This window comes from Zootoca vivipara, chromosome Z (assembly GCF_963506605.1).
Source record: "Zootoca vivipara chromosome Z, rZooViv1.1, whole genome shotgun sequence".
Lineage (NCBI taxonomy): Eukaryota > Metazoa > Chordata > Lepidosauria > Squamata > Lacertidae > Zootoca > Zootoca vivipara.
In genome coordinates, this window is record NC_083294.1 from 44,676,524 (window position 1) to 44,700,333 (window position 23,810).

The 23,810-nt window shown below is 46.3% G+C and overlaps 1 protein-coding gene across 1 annotated transcript in view; it reads right to left on the minus strand.

Annotated features, from left to right (window-relative positions):
- LOC118078628 (H(+)/Cl(-) exchange transporter 5) overlaps positions 1-23,810 on the minus strand; it is a 42,594-nt gene continuing 18,784 nt past the window's right edge. Inside the window, exons 7-14 of the mRNA XM_060270626.1 lie at positions 17,916-18,122; positions 12,624-12,704; positions 10,521-10,750; positions 8,316-8,628; positions 7,022-7,208; positions 4,501-4,905; positions 754-970; positions 1-362 (exon numbers count right to left, since the gene is read on the minus strand). Of these exons, the coding sequence (XP_060126609.1) occupies positions 272-362; positions 754-970; positions 4,501-4,905; positions 7,022-7,208; positions 8,316-8,628; positions 10,521-10,750; positions 12,624-12,704; positions 17,916-18,122 (1,731 nt within the window). The 3' untranslated portion in view covers positions 1-271. The remainder of the gene's footprint in view (positions 363-753; positions 971-4,500; positions 4,906-7,021; positions 7,209-8,315; positions 8,629-10,520; positions 10,751-12,623; positions 12,705-17,915; positions 18,123-23,810) is intronic.

Genomic DNA, 23,810 nt, shown 5'->3' on the forward strand with positions numbered 1-23,810 from the left:
TTTCCAGTTTATTTCCTTTATTCCTTCCATATTCCATCCCAGATTCCTTCCAGATCTTACTTCCAGATTCTATATCCAATAAAGTCACTTCTTCTTCGAGAGAAAGCAAAATCTCCGCCAAATTTCCATAGTGCAATTTTGTAGAAAAAAGAAAGAAAGAAGACATGATTATCATTTGATCGATCGGGATTTCCCATTAAGAAAAAGAGAGGAGTCTAGGCGAGAGGTTCATGTGGGAGACGGCATTTGCGCCCGGCTCCCGAATCCAGCTTCAATTGAAAAGGATGGAATCTGGATCCTGGTTGGCCAGTTGTGCAATGTGCTTCAAAACGTCCTTTTTGGTGATGATTCCCAGGAGTTTCCTGGAAAAGGAAAGAGCAGTTAATTTGGAGGACAAGGGCGGCGTATATTCTCGAACTCAGCTCTTCTGCCGAGGTTCCTAATCCGGGGCCAGGGTGAGCAAAAACTGTGATTTTAATGGACTCGATTTAAATCCAACCCGCCCTGGTCTAAAAATTCAGGATTCCAAAAAGGAAGCCTTCCTCTGCTTGTCCATATGACACCCAGCACCCGTGTCTCGCACCCGGCACCCAGATGTCTCGCACCCGGAACCTCACTCAGTCCCCGCACCTCTTGCACCCGTCACCTTTGTGTCTCACACCTCGCGCCTGCACTCGCCACCCAGCGCCTCTCACACCCGTCACCTGTGTGTCTCACGCCCACTGCCCACCCGCCTTGCACCCACTGCCTCACCCGTTGTGCGTCACCAGGCACTGTCGGAGGCCCAGCTTCCGGAAGATGTCCACCACGATCTCCATGGGCGTGTGGTCGGTGACGGTGAAGGGGCTGAGGTCGAGAATGGGGCGGAGGTTCAAGACGGGCGGCGAGTTTGGTGGAAGTGGGGGTGAGTGGTCGGAGAAGGAGACCAACGAGGAGGTGACGATCCCCTCTTGGGTTTGGCGGGCGTTTTCTGGAGGTGGGGGGGGAGAGAGAGGAGGTTTGGTCTGGGTGCAAAACTCGGCTGCTTTACCCCCCCCCCCTTTTTTTACAGCGTTGGTGGCGTTTCAATTGATCCCAAAGGGGATTTCATAGAATCATAGAACCCTAGAGTTGGAAGAGACCACAAGGGCCATCCAGTCCAACCCCCTGCCAAGCAGGAAACACCATCAAAGCATTCTTGACATAGGCCTGTCAAGCCTCTGCTTAAAGACCTCCAAAGAAGGAGACTCCACCACACTCCTTGGCAGCAAATTCCACTGCCGAACAGCTCTTACTGTCAGGAGGTTCTTCCTAATGTTGAGGTGGAATCTTCTTTCTTGTAGTTTGAATCCATTGCTCCGTGTTCGCTTCTCTGGAGCAGCAGAAAACAACCTTTCACCCTCCTCTATATGACATCCTTTGATATATTTGAACATGGCTATCATATCACCCCATAACCTTCTCTTCTCCAGGCTAAACATGCCCAGCTCCCTAAGCCGTTCCTCATAAGGCATCGTTTCCAGGCCTTTGACCATTTTGGTTGCCCTCCTCTGGACACGTTCCAGTTTGTCAGTATCCTTCTTGAACTGTGGTGCCCAGAACTGGACACAGTACTCCAGATGAGGTCTGACCAGAGCAGAATACAGTGGTACTATTACTTCCCTTGATCTAGATGCTATACTCCTATTGATGCAGCCCAGAATTGCATTGGCTTTTTGAGCTGCTGCATCACACTGTTGACTCATGCCAAGTTTGTGGTCTACCAAGACTCCTAGATCCTTTTCACATGTACTGCTCTCAAGCCAGGTGTCTCCCTTCCTGTATTTGTGCCTTTCAATTTTTTTGCCCAAGTGTAGTACTTTACATTTCTCCCTGTTAAAATTCATCTTGTTTGCTTTGGCCCAGTTCTCTAATCTGTTAAGGTCATTTTGAAGTGTGATCCTGTCCTCTGGGGTATTAGCCACCCCTCCCAATTTGGTGTCATCTGCAAACTTGTTCAGGATGCCTCAAGCCCATCATCCAAGTCATTGATAAAGATGTTGAATAACACTTGGTCCAAGACAGAAGCCTGTGGCACCCCACTAGTCACTACTCTCCAGGATGAGGAGAAGCCACTGATGAGTACCCTTTGGGTTCGGTAAGTCAGCCAGTTACAAATCCACTGAGTGAATTTGGAAAGGTAGCAGGTTTTAAATTGAATAAATCAAAAACCAAAGTATTAGATAAAAATTTGGATGGTAAGGAAAGAGAAAAATTACAAGAAACAACTGGTTTATCTTTTGTTAAGAAAGTAAAGTACCTTGGTGTTAATATGACGTCAAAGAATTTGAATCTATTTAAGGACAATTATGTTAAAATGTGGAATGAAGTTAAGAATGATTTAGAAACCTGGACTAACTGTCTCTGTTGGGCCGTATAGCTACTGTTAAAATGAATGTATTACCAAAGATGTTGTTTTTATTCCAATCGTTGCCAATAATTGATAAGTTGGATTGCTTTAAAGAATGGCAAAAGGTTTTATCGAAATTTATATGGCAAGGGAAAAAGCCAATAATTAAATATAAGATACTTACTGATGATAAACAAAGAGGAGGCTTTTCCCTGCCAGATTTAAAAATTTATTATGAAGCGGCTACCTTTTGCTGGATGAAGGATTGGTTTTTGTTGGAAAATACAGACATTTTGGATTTAGAAGGCTATGATAATGTTTATGGTTGGCATGCATATTTATGGTATGATAAAGTAAAGGCCCACAGAGGCTTTAAAAGTCATATAATTAGAAAATCATTGTACAGTGTTTAGTCCAGGTACAAAGATCTGTTAGAAAGAAAAACACCTAAATGGATTTCACCATTGGAGGCCAAGGTTCGTAAAAGAGTAAATATGGAAACCAGTTGGCCGAAATATAGAGATTTGTTGATTGAAGAAGGAGACCAATTTAAGTTGAGGACTTGAAATGTAAACTAGATGATTGGCTCCAATACCACCAGATAAATGAAGTTTTCAAAATGGATAGATTACTTGGTTTTCAAACAGAGAGGTCAAAGTTGGAAACAGAATTGTTAGAACCTAAGACGAAAATACTTTCCAGAATGTATAAATTGTTGCTTGAGTGGCATACGAAAGATGAACAAACAAAGAATGTTATGATTTTGTGGGCAAAAGATGTTGGTCATAATATTATGATTGAGGAATGGGAAAAATTGTGGCATGAGAATATTAAGTTTACTGTGTGTAGTTTATTAAAGGAAAATTTAATGAAGATGATGTATAGATGGTATCTTACACCAGTAAAATTGGCAAAGATATATCACAATCATGATAACAAGTGCTGGAGATGTAAGAAAGAAGTAGGTTCCTTTTACCACATGTGGTGGACGTGTCCACTAGTAAGTGACTTCTGGAATAAGATTTATAATGAACTCAAGAAAGTGTTGAAAAACACATTTGTTAAGAAATCAGAAGCATTTCTAGTGGGCATTGTAGGGAAGGAGATTCCAAAGAAGAATTTAACCTTTTTTTAAGTATGCTACGACAGCAGCGAGACTTTTGATTGCCAAGAACTGGAAACTACAAATACTACCAACGATCGATGACTGGCAGATGAAGATGATGGAGTTTATGGAATTGGCTGAGATGACCGGAAGTATCCGCAACCAGGGAGAGGAAGCGATGGAAGAAGAATGGAAAGATTTTAAACTGTATTTTAAAAAAATATGCTAAAGTAACATATTAGATCAGAAATTAAGTTGTAAATAAACTGTGGAATTTAGGAATATGTAATATCAAAGGAAGAAAATAAGGTTATAAAGGTAAGGTAAAGGGACCCCTGACCATTAGGTCCAGTCGTGACCGACTCTGGGGTTGCGGCGCTCATCTCGCATTATTGGCCGAGGGAGCCGGCGTACAGCTTCCAGGTCATGTGGCCAGCATGACAAAGCCACTTCTGGCGAACCAGAGCAGCACATGGAAACGCCGTTTACCTTCCCGCTGTAGCAGTTCCTATTTATCTACTTGCATTTTGACGTGCTTTCGAACTGCTAGGTTGGCAGGAGCTGGGACCAAGCAACGGGAGCTCACCCCGTCACAGGGATTCGAACTGCCGACCTTCTGATCAGCAAGCCCTAGAAAATGATGTAGAATTTGCTAAACATAAATGTGTTAAAGAACCACAGAGAGGGAAACCCGAGGAGGTCCCATTACACCATGTGAAGTAATATGAGAGTTGTTACTGTATTTGTTTCCTTTTTCTTTTCTTCTTTTCTGTATCTTTTTTCTTTTTTTCTTTATATATTGTTGCTATTTTTGTGAAAATACTAATAAAAATATTTAATAAAAAAAACACAAATCCACTGAGTGGTATCATTGTCTAGCCCGCATTTTACCAGCTTCTTTGAATTGAATCTGGACCTGGACCTGAATCTGGATTTGAATCTGGACCTCAACCCGAAATCGAGAGGACGAGGATAATGCCGGCGAGGCTGAACCTTTGGGTAAAAGCGGAATTTCTCGAACCCTCACCGATGGAGATGAGCAGGTCCCTCCGCAGCACGAATCCAACCAGGCGCTGCGACTCCCGGGAGAGCACCACGGGGTACCCGCTGTAGCCGGTGGCGCCCAGAACCCCCTCTACGTCTCCCAGGGTCATGGCGTCTTGTGCCAGGGCGGTCAGGGGTGGGTCGGCGGGCCGGCGGGGGCGCATGGCGTCCGAAGCCAGGGTCTTGTGGGCAAATTCCTCCTTGGCCTCGAGGAACGGGTAGCCATTGAGGCGGATGTGGGAGTCGTAGATGCCCTGGCGCCCAGCCGCTGCGTCAGCCACCCACTTGCTGGTCACGGCAGCGGCCATGAGGGGGACGATGTACTCCAGGCCGCCGGTCAGCTCAAACATGATGACCACAAGGGAGACGGTCATGCGGGTGACGCCACCTGGATGGGGGGGGAGCAGAACCAGCAATTATTTAAAATCAATATTTAAAATGTAAACAAAAAATTTAAATTTAAAATATTAAAATTTAAATTTAACATATTAAAATTTAAAATGAAAATTGAAATCAAAATTCTAAAACAGAAATTGAAACTGAAATTTCAAAAATTTGAATTGGTTTTTTTAAATTTAGGATTTATTTCTGGATTTCAATGGGGTTTTCGGGGTTTCAATGGGATTCTGTTTATTAAAATGGGGTTATTAACATTTAAATAGGTTTTTTTCTGGATTTCAATGGGGTTTTATTTTTAAAATTTAAAAGTGTTTTTTTAAAAAATTCGACGGGTTTTTTGATTTAAATCGACTTTTTAAATTAAATCTGATATTTCTAATTAAGTCAGGTTTTTTTTTATTAATATCAGATTTTTCACCTTTATTGTATAACACGCACCGAACCATAACATGCACTTAGATTTTAGAGGTGGGAAACCAGGAAAAAAAAATCCGAATAAAATGTTGTACTAAACTATTTCATAAACAACCGGTGCCGTATATCAGCATAATATTTCAACCATGTAAACTGGACAGCAGTCAACAGTGGCATTAAGAACCACCATCGCTATCTTCAGATAAAATACCGTCTTCGCTTCCCTTGCTAATGCCACATTTTTTGAATGACTGTATGATTTCCTTCTGCACAGAGTGCCAGGATGTTTTCACCCATTCACAAACTTGACTGATAGTGGGCCACTTCATTTCATAGAATCCTAGAATCCTAGAGTTGGAAGAGACCCCAAGGGCCATCCAGTCCAACCCCCTGCCGAGCAGGAAACACCATCAAAGCATTCCTGACAGATGGCTGCCCAGCCTCTGCTTAAAGACCTCCAAAGAAGGAGACTCCACCACACTCCTTGGTAGCAAATTCCACTGTTTAACAGCTCTTACTGTCAGGAAGTTCTTCCTAATGTTGAGGTGGAATATTCTTTCTTGTAGCTTGAATCCATTGCTCCGTTTCAGTTTCTCGGGAGCAGCAGAAAACAACTTTTCACCCTCCTCTATATGACATCCTTTGATATATTTGAACATGGCTATCGTATCACCCCTTAACCTTCTCTTCTCCAGGCTAAACATACCCAGCTCCCTAAGCCGTTCCTCATAAGGCATCGTTTCCAGGCCTTTGACCATTTTGGTTGCCCTCCTCTGGACACGTTCCAGCTTGTCAGTATCCTTCTTGAACTGTGGTGCCCAGAACTGGACACAGTACTCCAGGTGAGGTCTGACCAGAGCAGAATACAGTGGTACTATTACTTCCCTCGATCTAGATGCTATACTCCTATTGATGCAGCCCAGAATTGCATTGGCTTTTTGAGCTGCTGCATCACACTGTTGACTCATGTCAAGTTTGTGGTCTACCAAGAGCCCTAGATCCTTTTCACATGTACTGCTCTCAAGCCAGGTATCACCCATCCTGTATTTGTGCCTTTCATTTTCTTTGCCCAAGTGTAGTACTGGTACTTTACATTTCTCCTTGTTAAAATTCATCTTGTTTGCTTTGGCCCAATTGTCTAATCTATTAAGGTCATTTTGAAGTGTGATCCTATCCTCTGGGGTATTAGCCACCCCTCCCAATTTGGTGCCATCTGCAAACTTGCTCAGGATGCCCTCAAGCCCATCATCCAAGTCATTGATCAAGATGTTGAATAAGACTGGGGCATTAGCTTAATCAGCCACAGCTCTCATTCGCCCCGCGCAGTATTGAACCGCTCTGTCACCGCTTGCTGGGGTGAAATACAATATCCAACCCGATATTTTATTTAACACAGTTTTTTAATTTAACACAATTTATTAAATTTAAATTGGATTTTTTATTTATTTAAATCAGATTTTTAAAAAATTTAAATCGGGTATGTTTTTGATTTAAATCGGATTAAACCTTCACCTGTTTGCAAAAAAGGAAGAGGGTGAAATGATTGAAATTAATCTTATTTAATTAAAAAAAAAGACAGAAAATTTACGATTACAAAAAGGAAACCTTCCTCTAGTTGTCAACATAAAGAAGATGCCAGCAAGGTTAATGTTTTTGTAAAAAAAGGATCTATAACTTCCGCCGCCACTCACCCAGGCAGGCGGCCGCACCCACCATAGCGTAGAGACCCGGGGTGATGCAGTCGGCGCCCGGTTGGCACCAGCCTTCGAAGAGCACCCAGTTGGGGTGGTGGAGGGCAAGCTGCTCCATGCCAACACCCAGCAGGCGCCCGACAATGGCGCCCACTGCCATGCTGGGGATGAAGAGCCCCGAGGGCACCTAAGGGAGAAAGCGGGAGAAGTCAGTGGCACGGGAAACAGACAACCCAGCTGTGCCCTCTCCGGCGTGGGTGCTAGGGGAGCAGGAGGGAAACGTAGCGCCCTGCTGTACCCTGTCCAGAATGGGTGCTAGGGGAGCAGGAGGGAAACGTAGCGCTGAGCTGCACCCTCTCCAGCCTGGGTGCAATGGGACCAGCAAGGAAATGTAGTGCCCAGCTGTACCCTCTCCAGTGTGGGGGCTAGGGGAACAGGAGGGAAATGTAGCACCCTGCTGTACCCACTCCAGGGCGGGCGCCGAGGAAGCAGGAGGGAAACGTAGCGCCCAGCTGTACCCTATCCAGCATGGGTGCCATGGGAGCAGGAGGGAAACGTAGCACCCATCTCTACCCTCTCCTGCGTGGGTGCCATGGGAGCAGGAGGGAAATGTAGCGCCCATCTCTATCCTCTCCAGGGTCGGTGATAGGGGAGCAGGAGGGAAATGTAGCGCCCAGCTGTACCCTCTCCAGCATGGGTGCCATGGGAGCAGGAGGGAAGCGTAGCGCCCAGCTGTACTCTCTCCTGCGAGGGTGCCAAGGGAACAGGAGGGAAACGTAGCGCTCAGCTGTACCCTTTCCAGCGAGGGTGCCGAGGGAAAGGAAGGGAAACATAGCGCCCAATTGTACCTTCTCCAACGTGGGTGATAGGGGAGCAGGAGGGAAACGTAGCGCCCAGCTGTACCCTCTCCAGTGTGGGTGCCAAGGGAACAGGAGGGAAATGTAGCGCCCAGCTGTACCCTCTCCAGCGAGGGTGCCAAGGGAACAGGAGGGAAACATAGCACCCAGCTGTACCCTCTCCAGTGTGGGTGCTAGGGAAACAGGAGGGCAATGTAGCGCTCAGCGGTACGCTCTCCAGCACGGTTGCCAATGGAGCTGGAGGGAAATGTTGTGGCTAGCTGTACCCACTAGCAGCCCACAACCTGAATTGGGGTTTGGGGGGAGACGCTGTTCATGGCTCCCCCCAGGAAGGCGCAGCCGTATATTTGCCGTTGACGGTATCAGCGCAACACCAGCAGAACATCACCACCATCGGCGCACAATCTCGGCGCCGCAGCCGCCCGCCCAGCTCTCACCTTCATCCCAAAGGTGAAGACGGTGATGACGCCCTTGAGGGCCAGGGCCAGGGCCAGCTGCCACATGGCGCGGTGGACCCCGGGGCCGGCCAGTCGGTCAGGCCCCTCCCTGCCCGCTCCGGGGGTGCCGTTGCGGACGTAGTCGCAGAGCTGCGAGGAGTCAAGGCGCCCACAGTCGTTGAAGAGCTCCGAGATGAGCTCGCTGGTGCTCATGCGCGTGTACTGGTTGGGGAAGGCCAGGATGGCCGTAGCCGCTGTCACCACCAGGACCTCGGCCACCGGGTAGCGGCCCAGCTGTGTCGTCTTGCGCCGCCTGCCGGCGAGAAATCCAGGAAAAGTAAATTAAGCAGAGGCTTGGCAGCCATATGTCAAGAATGCTTTGATGGCGTTTCCTGCTCGGCAGGGGGTTGGACTGGCTGGCCCCTTGTGGTCTCTTCCAACTCTAGGATTCTATGAAATTAAATTTTATAGAAATTGACATTGCATGTTCACTCAAGAACAGACATGCAATGGCATGTAGAAAAAATGGCGGTGTTGTTATTGTTACTATTAAATATTGTTATTACTTTCTTAGGATGCAATCAGCATGCCTGTGCATTTTTACTCTAGGCGGGCTTACCTTCCAAGTCCCGGACTGCAGAATCCGGGACCGGCAGCCGCGTGACACTGGAAGTTACGTCAATGGAACTTCCGGTGTCGCTTTGCGCTTCTATGGGCACCAAAAGTGGCCGCCGCCGGATTCAAAAGTAGCTTCTACGCATGACCGGAAGTGCGTCGACGCAACTTCCGGTGTCGCTCCGCCCATCTATGGGCACCAAAAATGGCCGTCGCCACCACCGGAAGTCACGTCTACGCACTTCCGGTCATGCGTAGATGCGACTTTTGAAGCCGGCAGCGGCCATCTTTTGTGCCCATAGAAGGGCAAATCAGAAAGAAAGAAAAAAGGCCGCCGGCAGGAGAAAATAACAGAGAAAAACGGGAGACGAAGTGATACGAGTGACCACCGGGAAAAGGTAAGTATAAACAGGGGTTTCCCGAGGAAAACGGGGTACTTGGCAGCTATGGGCGGGAGATGCAACGGCACACAGAAAAAAATGACACCTACATGCTTGTGCATGTACACCCAAGAACAGACATGCAATGGCACGTAGAAAAAACAGGGCCTTGTTGTTATTGTTACTATTAAATATTGTTATTATTTTCTTAGGGTGCAATCAGCATGCCTGTGCATTTTTACTCTAGGCGAGAGATGCAACGGCATACAGAAAAAAACCGACACCTACATGCTTGTGCATGTTCACCCAAGAAGAGATATGTAATGGCATGTAGAAAAAATAACATTATTTATTATTATTATTATTATTATTATTATTATTATTATTATTATTATTATTAAAATTTATATTATTTCAGGGTGGATTCCACATGCCTGTTAATGTTCACTCAAGAAGAGACATGCAATACCGGTATATAAAAGGGTGTGATATAGAGGAGGGTGAAAGGTTGTTTTCTGCTGCTCCAGAGAAGCGGACACGGAGCAATGGATTCAAGCTACAAGAAAGAAGATTCCACCTCAACATTAGGAAGAACTTCCTGACAGTAAGAGCTGTTCGGCAGTGGGATTTGCTGCCAAGGAGTGTGGTGGAGTCTCCTTCTTTGGAGGTCTTTAAGCAGAGGCTTGACAGGCCTATGTCAAGAATGCTTTGATGGTGTTTCCTGCTTGGCAGGGGGTTGGACTGGATGGCCCTTGTGGTCTCTTCCAACTCTATGATTCTATGATTCAATGGCATGTAGAAAAAATGGCGGTGTTGTTATTGTTACTATTAAATATTATTATTTTCTTAGGGTGCAATCAGCATGCCTGTGCATTTTTACTCTAGACGAGAGATGCAACGGCACACAGAAAAAAAATGACACCTACATGCTTGTGCATGTTCACCCAAGAAGAAGCATGTAATGGCATGTAGAAAAAAATGATATTTATTATTATTATTATTATTATTATTAAAATTTATATTATCTCAGGGTGCAATCGGCATGTTAACTCGAGAAACGACATGCAATGCACAGAGAGAAAATGACAACTCACATTCCTGTGCATGTTCACTCTAGAGGAAACATGCAATGACATGCAAAAAAAGGGACATGCAATGGGACGCAGAAAAAGTGACATGATTGTTTTTAATTCTGGGGTTTCCCACGTACCTGCACCAGGCGATGTTGGCACGTATGAAGGCGGCCCCCCAGAGCCCGCCGAAGACGCCCAGCAGGACAAAGGGTGCGAGTTCGAGGAGGTGCCAGGGGGCGTGGAACTCGACGTAGAAGAGGACCAGGCGGCTGTTGCCAAAGGGATTGATGGAGCGCAAGGTGAAGGCTGCCACCAGCGCAGCAAAGAAGGAGCGCCAGAGCGTCTTCAGGGGGAAGTAGTAGCTGACCTGGGATCATAGTCGTATAAACGATGATAGTATGGAATTATGATTTAATTTGTCCTTGAATCTTGTAAATAATAAGTACTCTAATATAATAATGAATTATATAATTAATATATTAATATATTAATATATAATATTGTTATGCCATTGAATAATGAATCATCATAATTTTAACATAATCCTATATAATAAAGTCCAAGTGTCCCTGTGTCCGCGCTACTGCGCATGTGCCCCACGGACACAGGGATTTGACGCGAACGCACGTGCGCTCTCTCCCCCCCAACCCCTCTGCCTACGGTTTACCTACCTGCAGCCCCCGTGCGAGCGAGTGCCCTCTGTGCGAGCAAGCGGGCGCCCAGGAGAAGGCCGCCATTCAGCCCCCCCCACGTGTCGCTGCCGCTGAAACAGGCCGAATCGCGGCCTTCTCCTGGGTGCCCGCTGCCCAGCTGGGCTCGGCGGAGCGCCCTTGAAGAAGCGGTGGCCAAGGGAGGGCCAGCCGGCCCCCCCCACAAGCCGCCGTCGCTGAAACAGGCCGCATTGCGGCCTTCTCCCGGGCGCCCGCTGCCCAGATGAAAACAATCTTTCACCCTCCTCTATATGACATCCTTTTATATATTTGAACATGGCTATCATATCACCCCTTAACTTTCTCTTCTCCAAGCTAAACATACCCAGCTCCCTAATCCGCTCCTCATAAGGCATCGTTTCCAGGCCTTTGACCATTTTGGTTGCCCTCTTCTGGACACGTTCCAGCTTGTCAGTATATTTCTTGAACTGTGGTGCCCAGAACTGGACACAGTACTCCAGGTGAGGTCTGACCAGAGCAGAATACAGGGGTACTATTTCTTCCCTCTATCTAGGCGCTATACTCCTATTGATGCAGCCCAGAATTGCATTGGCTTTTTGAGTTGCTGCATCACACTGTGTCAAGTTTGTGGTCTACCAGGACTCCTAGATCCTTTTCACATGTACTGCTCTCAAGCCAGGTGTCTCCCATCCTGTATTTGTGCCTTTCATTTTTTTGGCCCAAGTGTAGTACTTTACATTTCTCCTTAAAAGATTATATATATATAAAAGGATGTCATATAGAGGAGGGTGACAGGTTGTTTTCTGCTGCTCCAGAGAAGCGGACACGGAGCAATGGATTCAAACTACAAGAAAGAAGATTCCACCTAAACATTAGGAAGAACTTTCTGACAGTGAGAGCTGTTCGACAGTGGAATTTGCTGCCAAGGAGTGTGGTGGAGTCTCCTTCTTTGGAGGTCTTTAAGCAGAGGCTTGACAGGCATATGTCAAGAATGCTTTGATGGTGTTTCCTGCTTGGCAGGGGGTTGGACTGGATGGCCCTTGGGGTCTCTTCCAACTCTATGATTCTATTCTAACCAATACCAGGACCACCCAAGGACCCTCAGCTTTCCTCAACCCTCCCCTCCCACCCCCCGAATACCAGGATCACCCAAGGAACCACAGCTCCCCTGACTGGGGGTTACCAGGAAGAGGGAGGTGGGGGGTTCACAGGGATAAAAGGAGGGGGACACACAAACAGAATAGATCATGGATCGGGACAGGTGGGGGCAGTCACAGGGATTAGCCACAGCAATGCGTGGCAGGGCCAGCTAGTTTAAGAATAAATATTAAGAATGTCCATATAATTATCATACCATTTAATAGTGAAGGAGAAGAATGTGAATATAACCATCGTACAATTTAAAGAAGAATAAGAAGTTGGAAGCTGCTTAGGGTGGCTACGGCAGCGCAGTCCGATGGGCAGAGCAAAATTTTACTGAGTAACATTTTAAATGAAATTAAATGAAATTTCCCATAAATTTAAATCCGGTTTTCCCATTAACAACCTGATTGATTGAGTAATAATTACCTCTTCCAGGCTGAAAAGCACGCCTCCTATGGGAGCCCCGAAGGCCACGGAGACCCCAGCAGCTGCAGCGGCCGATAGGACCTAAATCGGGAGAGTTGAGAAGGTTAAAAGAGGCCAGTCTTCAAAGATATTAAAACGGACCTTTGGATTTTCAAAGATACAAAGAATTGGCCTGATCTTCCTTTGCCTTCTTCCCTTGCTACAGCTGGTTCCCCATTCGCTAGATGAATGCCACAATTTTCTGATTTCCGCACGACGAAGCGGCGGCCATAGAAAACCTTGTCGTATAGCGAGGCAACCTCCGATGAGAAAATCCTTTCGTTAAGCGAAATTTTCGCCTAGCGAGGCACCCCTGTATATATATAAAAATGTAAAAATCATGAAAGTGCGGGGTCCACTTTTCCCCGTAACCGCTTGACCGATCGTCCTAAAATTTTGATGCAACGATCCAGGCCACTCCCCGAGCGTTGTTGGGGGGGGGGATCCCTCAAATCTCACACCTCCGCAGGTACAAACCTCTTTTTCAACAAAGTAAAACAGCGCCCTCGAGTGGATTTCCTCCCACAGTACACCCCATCCCTTCCCGTGAGATCTACACCACACCCGCCTCCACCACGAGATCCACCACTCACATCCATCCATCCGGCAGAGGTGTTGAAGACCAAACCAACTGAAAACAGGTCTTTTCCAGCAACAAGGCCCAGCATTGCCAAGTGGAGGTAAGGGCCTGCCCATAGCTGACAAGTACCCCGTTTTCCCCAGGAAACCCCCATTTTTACTTACCTTTTCCCGGTGGTCCCCCGTATCACTTCGTCTCCCGTTTTTCTCCGTTATTTTCTCCTGCCGGCGGCCATTTTTTTCCTGATTTGCCCTTCTATGGGCACCAAAAATGGCCACCGCCGGTTTCAAAGGTCGCACCTACGCATGTCCGGAAGTGTCGGCGGCAGCCTTTTTTGGTGCCCATAGATGGGCTAGCGACACCGGAAGTTGCGTCGATGTACTTCCTGACATGCGTAGAAGCAACTTTCGAAGCCGGTGGCAGCCATTTTTTGTGCCCATAGAAGGGCAAAGTTACGTTGATGCAACTTCTGGTGTCACACAGCTGCCGGTCCCGGATTCTGCAGTCCGGGACTTGGAAGGTAAGGGCCTGCCTGGGGGAGGGATGGGGGGCCGAATAGGGGGCAGGGATACGTAATGGGTCAAAACAGGGTGGGGGGTTGACACAGGGATGAAACCTGCCCTCTCCACAGTATCTCGCCTCGACTCAGGGGGACTCTGAGGCTCAGGGAGATCTGAAGGGGGGCTATTACCCTCCATTTCACATACTAACGCACAGCAACGCTTGCAGGGCCAGCTAGTTAGGGATATTTTTCATTGGACGGTTAAAATGGAAAATATACAGTGGTACCTCTACTTACGAATTTAATGCGTTCCGAGTGCACATTTGTAAGTCGAAAAAATGTGTAAGTTGAATCCCATAGGAATGCATTGGGAGAAAAAATTCGTTAGTCGAAGCAACCCTATCTAAAAATTCATAAGTAGAAAAAAATCCTATCTAAACCGCATCCAAGATGGCGGACGGAGCTCCATTCGTAAGTAGAAACATTCATAAGTAGTTATTTGTAAGTAGAGGTACCACTGTAATACATATTGGGTTTTTTTTTTTAAGCACATTTTCTTTCCAGGTATGTTTTGTGTAATAACGAGCAGGAATCGATCAGGTTGGATAATCGGGATGAACTGGGTAGTCCAATTGATTGAAATCAGTCCGTCAGACTTGATTCAAGTCCTTTGCACGAAAGATACTGGGTCTCCCCAAGGGATCGGTCACTGCACAGTTAAGAACAGAACTGGGCCTCCCCTCCATTGTTGCGAGAGCCCACATTAGAATTATTTGCTTTCATTGTAAACTAATAACTGCCCCAGGTTCCCTATTAGCCAGGCAAGCCTTTTTGACTTGTTCCCATAGCAACAAATGGTCTAAGGGCATGGAGACTATGATTACACGCTACTCCCTCCCAGAATTCGACACGCTCTCATCCTGGGACCAACATAATATCCGGGCCTGGATTCTTACAAGGGACGAGGCCATGGACCGGGCACAGTCCACCACAGCCCGCCTCTCTACGTGGCTTCCTAAAGTGAAAGTGGTAAGATCACTTGCCAACTACTTGATAGACCTGACGGAGCCCAATTTGAGAAGAGCGTTGACTATGGCCCGTTTCCATTCTATACCCACGGCCTTCCTGCAGGGGACTTACTCTAAGACCCCTATTACTCAGCGCCTACACCCATGCACAATGAATGAAATAGAGGATTTTCTACATTTCTTTTTCTACTGCCCCAATTATGAGCCAATGAGATCTAAGCTCCTCCTCTTGATCCCGTCCACCATTACATCTAAGGAAGACTGTTTGAAATAGCTTCTTGCGGACGCAAATCCCCCAAATTTCACGTGGGGTGGCAATCTTCATAGTGCAGGCTCTGAAACTCAGGGCTACCCTGACAGGGTAGTGTGTCCTAGACCGGGACCTGTTTTAATTCTCTCTATTTCATTTTTAACTGAATGTGCCGAGCCTCTTTTGGGCTATTTTATGCTTTACATATATCTGCATATTAGATTTTTGGGGCTGGCACCAAATCTTAGGGTAATTTAATAAAAGCAATTTATTCTGACCAAAAAGCTAAGATAATAATTAACAATATAGTTTCAGAGGAAATTAAGATTGAAAAAGGTACCAGGCAAGGGTGCCCAATTTCCCCTCTTCTATTTATTTCGGTCCTGGAAGTCTTATTGAACATGATTAGGAAAAATGAAGAAGTGAAGGGAATCACTGTAGGCGCAAGACAATATAAGTTAAAAGCCTTTGCTGACGATTTGATGTTGACACTACAGGAGCCAGAGACAAGCGCTATAAAAGCGCTGGAGTTGATACAGGAGTTCGGTCAGCTGGCAGGATTTAAATTAAATAAAACAAAGACAAAGGTTTTAGGCAAAAACTTAATAGATGAAGTTAATAAGTTGCAAGATATCACGGGATTGACTTTTGTGAAAAAGGTGAAATACTTAGGGGTGAATATGACAGCTAAGAATATAAACTTGTTTAAAAACAATTATGAAAAAGTTTGGAAAGAGATAAAACATGATTTAGAAGGATGGTCAAATTTAAAGTTATCTATGACTGGCCGTATTTCTGTTATAAAGATGAATGTATTGCCAAAAATGTTATTTTTATTCCAAGCATTACCAATTGTTGATAATGTTGCATGCTTTAAAGAATGGCAAAAGGTTCTTTCAAAATTTATCTGGCAAGGGGAAAAACCTAGAATTAAATACAAACTTTTAACAGATGTGAAAGAAAGAGGAGGTTTCTCCCTACCAGATTTGAAGTTATATTTCGAAGCAGCAGCCTTTTGCTGGTTAAGAGAATGGTTTGCTTTAGAAAACAAAGAGGTACTTGACTTGGAAGGTCACGATAATGCTTTTGGATGGCATGCATATTTATGGTATGATAAGGTCAAAGTGCATAGAGGTTTTAAAAACCATATTATCAGGAAAACTCTTTTCAATGTATGGAACAGGTATAAAGACCTGTTAGAACCAAAAACACCCAGATGGATTTCACCGGCAGAAGCTAAAACTCAAAAAAGGTTAAACATGTCAACAAATTGGTTGAGATATAGGGATATCTTGGTGCAAGTTGGAGATCAGATAAAGGTTAAATCATATGATGAATTAAAAATTAAAGTAAATGATTGATTTCAATATCATCAGATTAATGAAATGTTTAAAATGGATAAAAAAGTTGGTTTCCAAATGCAAAAGTCTAAAATAGAAACAGAATTGCTAGATTCTAAAAGTAAAAATTTATCAAAAATGTATAATGTATTGTTGGAATGGCATACAAAGGACGAACAAACAAAAAGCGTGATGATAAAATGGGCAAATGATGTGGGGCACAACATCATGGTGGAGGATTGGGAAAGGTTATGGAAGCAAAATATGAAATTTACCGCAAGTACAGTTTTAAAAGAAAATTTAATGAAAATGATGTATAGATGGTACCGACTCCGGTAAAGTTAGCTAAGATTTATCATAAAGAAGATAACAAATGCTGGAAATGTAGGAAACAAGAAGAAACTTTCTTCCACATGTGGTGGACGTGCCCCCAAGTGAGAGACTTCTGGGAAAAGATTTATAATGAATTGAAAAAAGTGTTGAAAAACACCTTTGTTAAGAAACCAGAGGCCTTCTTACTTGGGATAACGGGGGATGACATCCCCAAGAAAGATGCTGTTTTCTTTTTGTATGCCACAACAGCAGCAAGAATACTATTGGCAAAGAATTGGAAGAATGAAGAATTACCAACTGTGGATGAATGGCAGAAGAAGCTGATAGAATATATGGAACTGTCTGAGTTGACGGGGAGACTTCGGGATCGGAGTGAAGAAGCAGTAGAAGAAGATAGGAAGAAATTTAAAATCTATTTGAAAAATAAGCATGTAATAGATTGACTTAATGACAGTGAGGGAGATAAAAGGAGGTTGTAGATAACAATAAGGTTTGAAAATATGTATTGTTAGAAGATAAGGATATTTTAATTAGGAAGTAAGATATAGACTGAATCTTTAAAAGATAAGGAAAATAGATGTAGTAAAATGATAATATTTAAAGGAATCTAAGATTTTATGTAAAAATTAGAATTTACTAAATATGAAATATCAAGAAGCGCAGAAGGAGGTGGGAGAGGAAGTCAATAGATTTGAAATAAGGTTTATAAGTAAGAATTTTTGTTTTTGTATTTTTTGTATCTGTGTATTTTTTCCATTTTGTGTTTTTGTATTTTCTTTTTGTGTTTTGTATGTTTTTGTTGTTGAAATAATCTTTAATAAATATATTATTTAAAAAATAATAAATGTTATTACACCAGCAATATCGCCTTGAATTATGCTTTGTTGCTCGGCTCTGGCATTTTGTTTTGTTTTTATTTGGCTATGGCTGTATGCTAACGCGATAAAGGTTTGAATTGAATTGAAGTCCTTTATTTACAGAAAGGTTCAGCCGGGCTGGCGTCCTCTGAATATCAACAACCAGGGGAAGCTTTTTATTTCTATTCGTTGTGTATCGTATCGTTGATTTATTGCTATCGGCCGACGCAAAGATCCATTCATTCATCCATCCACTCATCACCGCTGAAATCACTAGGAATCCAATCCCCCATTACACAAAGGTTCAGCCTCGCTGGCATCCTTGGAATACTGATTTCTGCACACGCCCCAGGGCTCCCTCACCTCTCTCCGCTTGGCCTCGTTCTTCCGGTACTTGGTGAAGAGATGGCAGAGGATGTTGCCGCAGCAGCAGGCCACGTGGACCAGGGGGCCTTCCTTGCCCAGGCTCAGCCCCGAGGCCACGGCCAGGACCAGCGTGACCGTCTTGACCAGCAGGGTCCACTTCCCCAGGTAGCCGCGGATGATGAAGCCACTCAGGATAGTCTTGATCTGGAAAAGGGCGGGGTGGTGTTGGTTGGGGGGATTCACACTCAGGGCCCAGGGAAGGGCGGGGAGACCGGGCGGATGGGGTGCAAATAATAATAATAATAATAATAATAATAATAATAATAATAATAATAATTTATTATTTATACCCCGCCCATCTGGCCGGGTTCCCCCAGCCACTCTGGGCGGCTTCCAACAAAACACTAAAATACAGAAATCCATCAAACATTAAAAGCTTCCCCAAACAGGGCTGCCTTGAGATGCCTTCTAAAGGTCTGGAAATTGTTCTTTTTGACCTCTAATGGGAGGGCATTCCACAGGGTGGGTGCCACTACCGAGAAGGCCCTCTGTCTGGTTCCCTGTAACTTGGCTTCTCGTAGTGAGGGAACTGCCAGAAGGCCCTCGGAGCTGGACCTCAGTGTCCGGGCAGAATGATGGAGGTGGAGATGCTCCTTCAGGTATACAATGGTACCTCGACTTACGAATAACCCTACTTACGAAAAATTCTACTTACGAACGATACTAATTGGGGTGCGCTTACGAATTTCTTCGACATCCGAAGGCTGGATCGGGCCCCGCCGCCACCAATAGCGGCCTCGCGCTGCCTCTGGCGCTCGGCCCACGGCCAGATCGGGCCCCGCCTCCGCTCACAGCGGCCTCGCACCACCTCTAGAGCTCAGCCCATGGCCGGATCGGGCCCCGCCTCCGCTTACAGCGGCCTCGCGCCGCCTCTAGAGCTCGGCCCATGGCCGGATCGGGCCCCGCCTCCACTCACAGCGGCCTCACTCCGCCTCTGGAGCTCGGCCCATGGCCGGAGCGGGCCCCACCTCCGCTCACAGCGGCCTCGCGCCGCCTCTGGAGCTCGGCCCATGGCCGGATCGGGCCCCGCCTCCGCTCACAGCGGCCTCACTCCGCCTCTGGAGCTCGGCCCATGGCCAGATTGGGCCCCGCCTCCGCTCACAGCGGCCTCGCACCACCTCTAGAGCTCAGCCCATGGCCGGATCGGGCCCCGCCTCCGCTCACAGCGGCCTCGCCCCGCCTCTAGAGCTCGGCCCATGGCCGGAGCGGGCCCCACCTCCGCTCACAGCGGCCTCGCGCCGCCTCTGGAGCTCGGCCCAAGGCCGGATCGGGCCCCGCCTCCGCTCACAGCGGCCTCGCGCCGCCTCTAGAGCTCGGCCCATGGCCGGATCGGGCCCCGCCTCCGCTCACAGCGGCCTCACTCCGCCTCTGGAGCTCGGCCCGTGGCCGGAGCGGGCCCCGCCTCCGCTCACAGCGGCCTCGCGCCGCCTCTGGAGCTCGGCCCAAGGCCGGATCGGGCCCCGCCTCCGCTCACAGCGGCCTTGCGCCGCCTCTGGAGCTCGGCCCATGGCCGGATCGGGCCCCGCCTCCGCTCACAGCGGCCTTGCGCCGCCTCTGGAGCTCGGCCTACGGCCGGATCCGGCCCCCGCCGCCACCAATAGCGGCCTCGCACCGCCTCTGGCGATCGGCCCACGGCCGGATCCGGCCCCGCCGCCGCTCACAGCGGCCTTGCGCCGCCTCTGGCACTCGGCCCATGGCCGCATCGGGCCCCGCCGCCGCTCCCGCCGCCTCTAACGCCCGGCCCACAGCCGAATCGGGCCCCGCCGCCACTAGCCGGCCTACAGCTGGATCAGGCCCCCACCGCCACCACTAACCTGTCTCCCGCAGCCTCGCTGGCGCCGCCCGCACTCCCTGCACTTCAAGGTAATGTTGCTGTGCAGGTTCCATGCCTTAAAAGTCTTCAAAGTCTCTTTTAAAGTGTATTTTTCCTAGGCTCTGGAACGAATTAATCCATTCCCAATGCATTCCTATGGGAAACATCGTTTCGACTTACGAATGTGCATTCGGAACGGATTAAATTCGTAAGTAGAGGTTCCACTGTACTGGACCGAGGCCGTTTAGGGCTTTCAAGGTCAGCACCAACACTGTGAATTGTGCTCGGAAACGTACTGGGAGCCAATGTAGGTCTTTCAGGACCGGTTTTATGTGGTCTCGGCGGCCGCTCCCAGTCACCAGTCTAGCTGCCGCATTCTGGATTAGTTGTAGTTTCCGGGTCACCTTCAAAGGTAGCCCCACGTAGAGCGCATTGCAGTAGTTCAAGCGAGAGATAACTAGAGCATGCACCACTCTGGAGAGACAGTCAGTGGGCAGGTAGGGACTCAGCCTGCGTACCAGATGGAGCTGCTAAACAGCTGCCCTGGACACAGAAATGACTCCCAGGCTGCGCACCTGGTCCTTCAGGGGCACAGTTACCCCATTCAGGGGGCTTCCGGTCCGTCGCGCTGGTGGAACAGGACGCAGGGACTTCGCGCTCCGATGTCCCTGGCTTCGTGGAGGGGGGGGGAAGTCCGCAGAGCGAGCGGACTCCCCGAAAAAACACCGGGTAGAGAGTCCCGGTGACATAGCCGCCCAGCTGTTTGCTCCGGACGCGATTCCTCCGCTGCCCGAGAGCACCGTAGAGCGATCGAGAGCCAGCGGAGTGGAGTCGCGGGAGCCATTTTTGGGTATCATCTTACCTCCTGGAAGTGAAGCTCCGAGTCCTTAGCCTGCAAGCGGCGGATTCTTCCAAGAAAATAAAAGATTTCTATAAAGTAAGTCAAATCTTTATTTGGACTTTAAAAATATTAACTTGAAGATAGGAAGAGATTTCAAAACAACGGAAGCCGATCTCTTCCAAATGGCTAATCGGGAGGCGCATTAAATATTCTCAAGCCGAAAGGGGAAAGTTTTCCAGATTGTGGACCCGAGAGAAAGAAAGACTTTTTAAACCTTCCCAGCCCCCGGTGTCGGTACCCCTTGAGGTTCAGCATTAACAAGGGGGAAGGTGCTTTGACAGCTGTCAAAAGCTGTCAAATTGCTAAAAAAGACTAAGAAAATTGATTTTAGTGTTGTGGACTGTAAAAACTGATTGAAGATGATTCGGAAGTAATTTAATTGGAATTCTAATTAGATTTGTGATGGAGTTAAAGACAAAGGAGAAGATCAGCCAAGATGGAGCCGACAACGTGGTAGAGAGGAATTTTCCAGTACCCTTTGGCCCTTATCTCCTGGCTGCCTGTGGTTAAGTGAAGTATGAAAACAAAGTTTTCTCGAGCCTTCCAGGAGGCTGTGCTGAACTATTTACAAATATGGGAATATATTTACAAGGAACGGCAATATTTGAACCCAACAGTAACGGAGATTGAAGTGCAAGATCAAGATTTAGAGGACAATTTTGATTCTGAGACTGTGTGTGAGGAGCAACAATTTGATGATAATTTGGAGACTGATTTGGACCAAAAAAAATGTGTTGGATGATGAAAAACAAAGATTTGAACATGGAGACGAGGCCGACAAGGAGAAGCAAAGTGAAGTAAAGATTGATGGAAATGAGGACCCTGGAGGGACTGAAATGTGGAGTGGTGTTAGTGAGGGAAGGGACAGGCAGGGAGAGGGGGGAACAAAGGCCTGGAATTGGAAGTGGGGAAGAACTGGTGTGGGGTGAAAATTTTAGTTTAAGGTCTTTTTTTGGCTGGTGAATAACGGTTTCTGAAATCTTGGCTTGCTAAAGGAAATGCTGATCCAATTGGGGGAAAAGACATTGGGAGGGGGGAAGGAGAGTGTTTTAAAAGTTTAGGGTTAGGAGTTTTCTGGAGGGATTAGAAGAATGGTTGAGGAAATATTTTAGAGTTTGTTTTTAATATTTTTTGTGTTTAGAGAGGTGTTTGGGTAGAGAGCTGCCTGTCTCCCTCTCTTTACTCTTTGCACCCAGTGGCAGGGGGTGCACTGAGGGGAGGGGGAGGGGTAGAAGGAAACCCAGACACAAAAATGGAACCTTTAGAGTGCTGGGCTCCTCGGGTTACCCTAGTGGCAGGAGGGGACTCGGAGGGGGAGCAGCATGAAAAAGGAGGAGGATTAAGTTAATATGATAAGAATAAGATTTTGAATTAGATTAGAAAATCCGCCATAATTAATCAAAGAAGTTAGGGAAACCAGGAGGAAGAGAATCGAGGAAGCCACAAACAAATTGTTAAGAAAATAAGATTTGGGAATGTATATTTTTTCTTTTTTCTTTTTTCTTGTTTTTTCTTTCTTTTTTCATTTGTTGTTTTACTGTCAAGTAGATCGTTATGTTGAAGAATTAGCTGGGGGGAAAACCAAACCTCAGAGATCCTCCGCCTCTGTTCTCTCAGTGGCAGGGGGGGGGAGGAGGGGGAGGAGGGAGGGGGGAGGTCAAACCCAGCTTAAAATGGACCCCTTTGTTTCCCAACGCCCATGGGTATCACTGGTGGCAGAAGTGGTATTGGGGGTGGAGGGGAAATGAAGGGACAGAGTTTATTTTGTATGTGTTGTTTGTCTTGTTTCTATAAAATTAATAAAAATTATTTTAAAAAAAAGTTACCCCATTCAGGACCAGGGAGTCCCCAACATCCGCCTGCCCCCTGTCCCCAAAAAACAGTACTTCTGTCTTGTCAGGATTCAACCTCAATCTGTTAGCCGCCAGTAATAAAAGGATTACTGCTTATATTTTTAGGATGATTGTTCTTTATGTTATTTATATTATTTTTTTATTCATCCTTTTATTATAATTTATCTTTCTTATTACAATTTATACTCTTATTATTTATTTATCATTTTATTATCGTTTCCACTCTGTTGTTATTTTTCATTTATCATTCTATTATAATTGATCATTATTTCTATTTATCCTGTTATCATTTCTGCCAGGCATAGGCAAACTCTGGCCCTCCAGGTGTTTGGGACTACAATTCCCATCATCCCAACTAACAGGACCAGTGGATGATGGGAATTGTAGTCCCAAACACCTGGAGGGCCAGAGTTTGCCTATGCCTGATTTATGCTCTTTCATTATTTTCCAATTTATTATAGTTTATAATTATAAATAATATAAAGGTAAATATAATACATATAATGATATTTATGATTCTTATTCATTTTGTTTATATTAATATTTATCTTCATCATGGTTCCTATTACTTATTTTAATTGTAAAACTACTTCCCTGGATCTAGATGCTATACTCCTATTGATGCAGCCCAGAATTGCATTGGCTTTTTGAGCTGCTGCATCACACTGTTGACTGTCGCCAAAAGCAGCTTTGTCATGCTGGCCACATGACCTGGAAGCTGTACGCCGGCTCCCTTGGCCAATAATGCAAGATGAGCGCCGCAACCCCAGAGTCGGTCACGACTGGACCTAATGGTCAGGGGTCCCTTTACCTTTATGCATAATGAGTCGTTATTATTTATTAAGTTCATATTGTTGATAGTCATGTTATCTATATATTGTCTCCAATGTTCAACGAAACCGCTTGAGCAATTGCGTTCAAATTTGGACAAAAAGTCCAATGTGACCACAAGAGCAAGTCCGTACCATTTTCAAAGACAGGTGTCCATGTTCGAAACCTCCCCACTCAGACAAAAGTGCGAAGCAGCACCTCCATTGGCTGCAGACAGTCGGTGACATCACAAATTTCCACGGCAACAAACTGAATCATAGAATCATAGAGTTGGAAGAGACCACAAGGGCCATCCAGTCCAACCCCCTGCCAAGCAGGAAACACCACCAAAGCATTCTTGACATGTGCCTGTCAAGCCTCTGCTTAAAGAAGTCCAAAGAAGGAGACTCCACCACACTTCTTGGCACAAATTCCACCGTCGAACAGCTCTTACT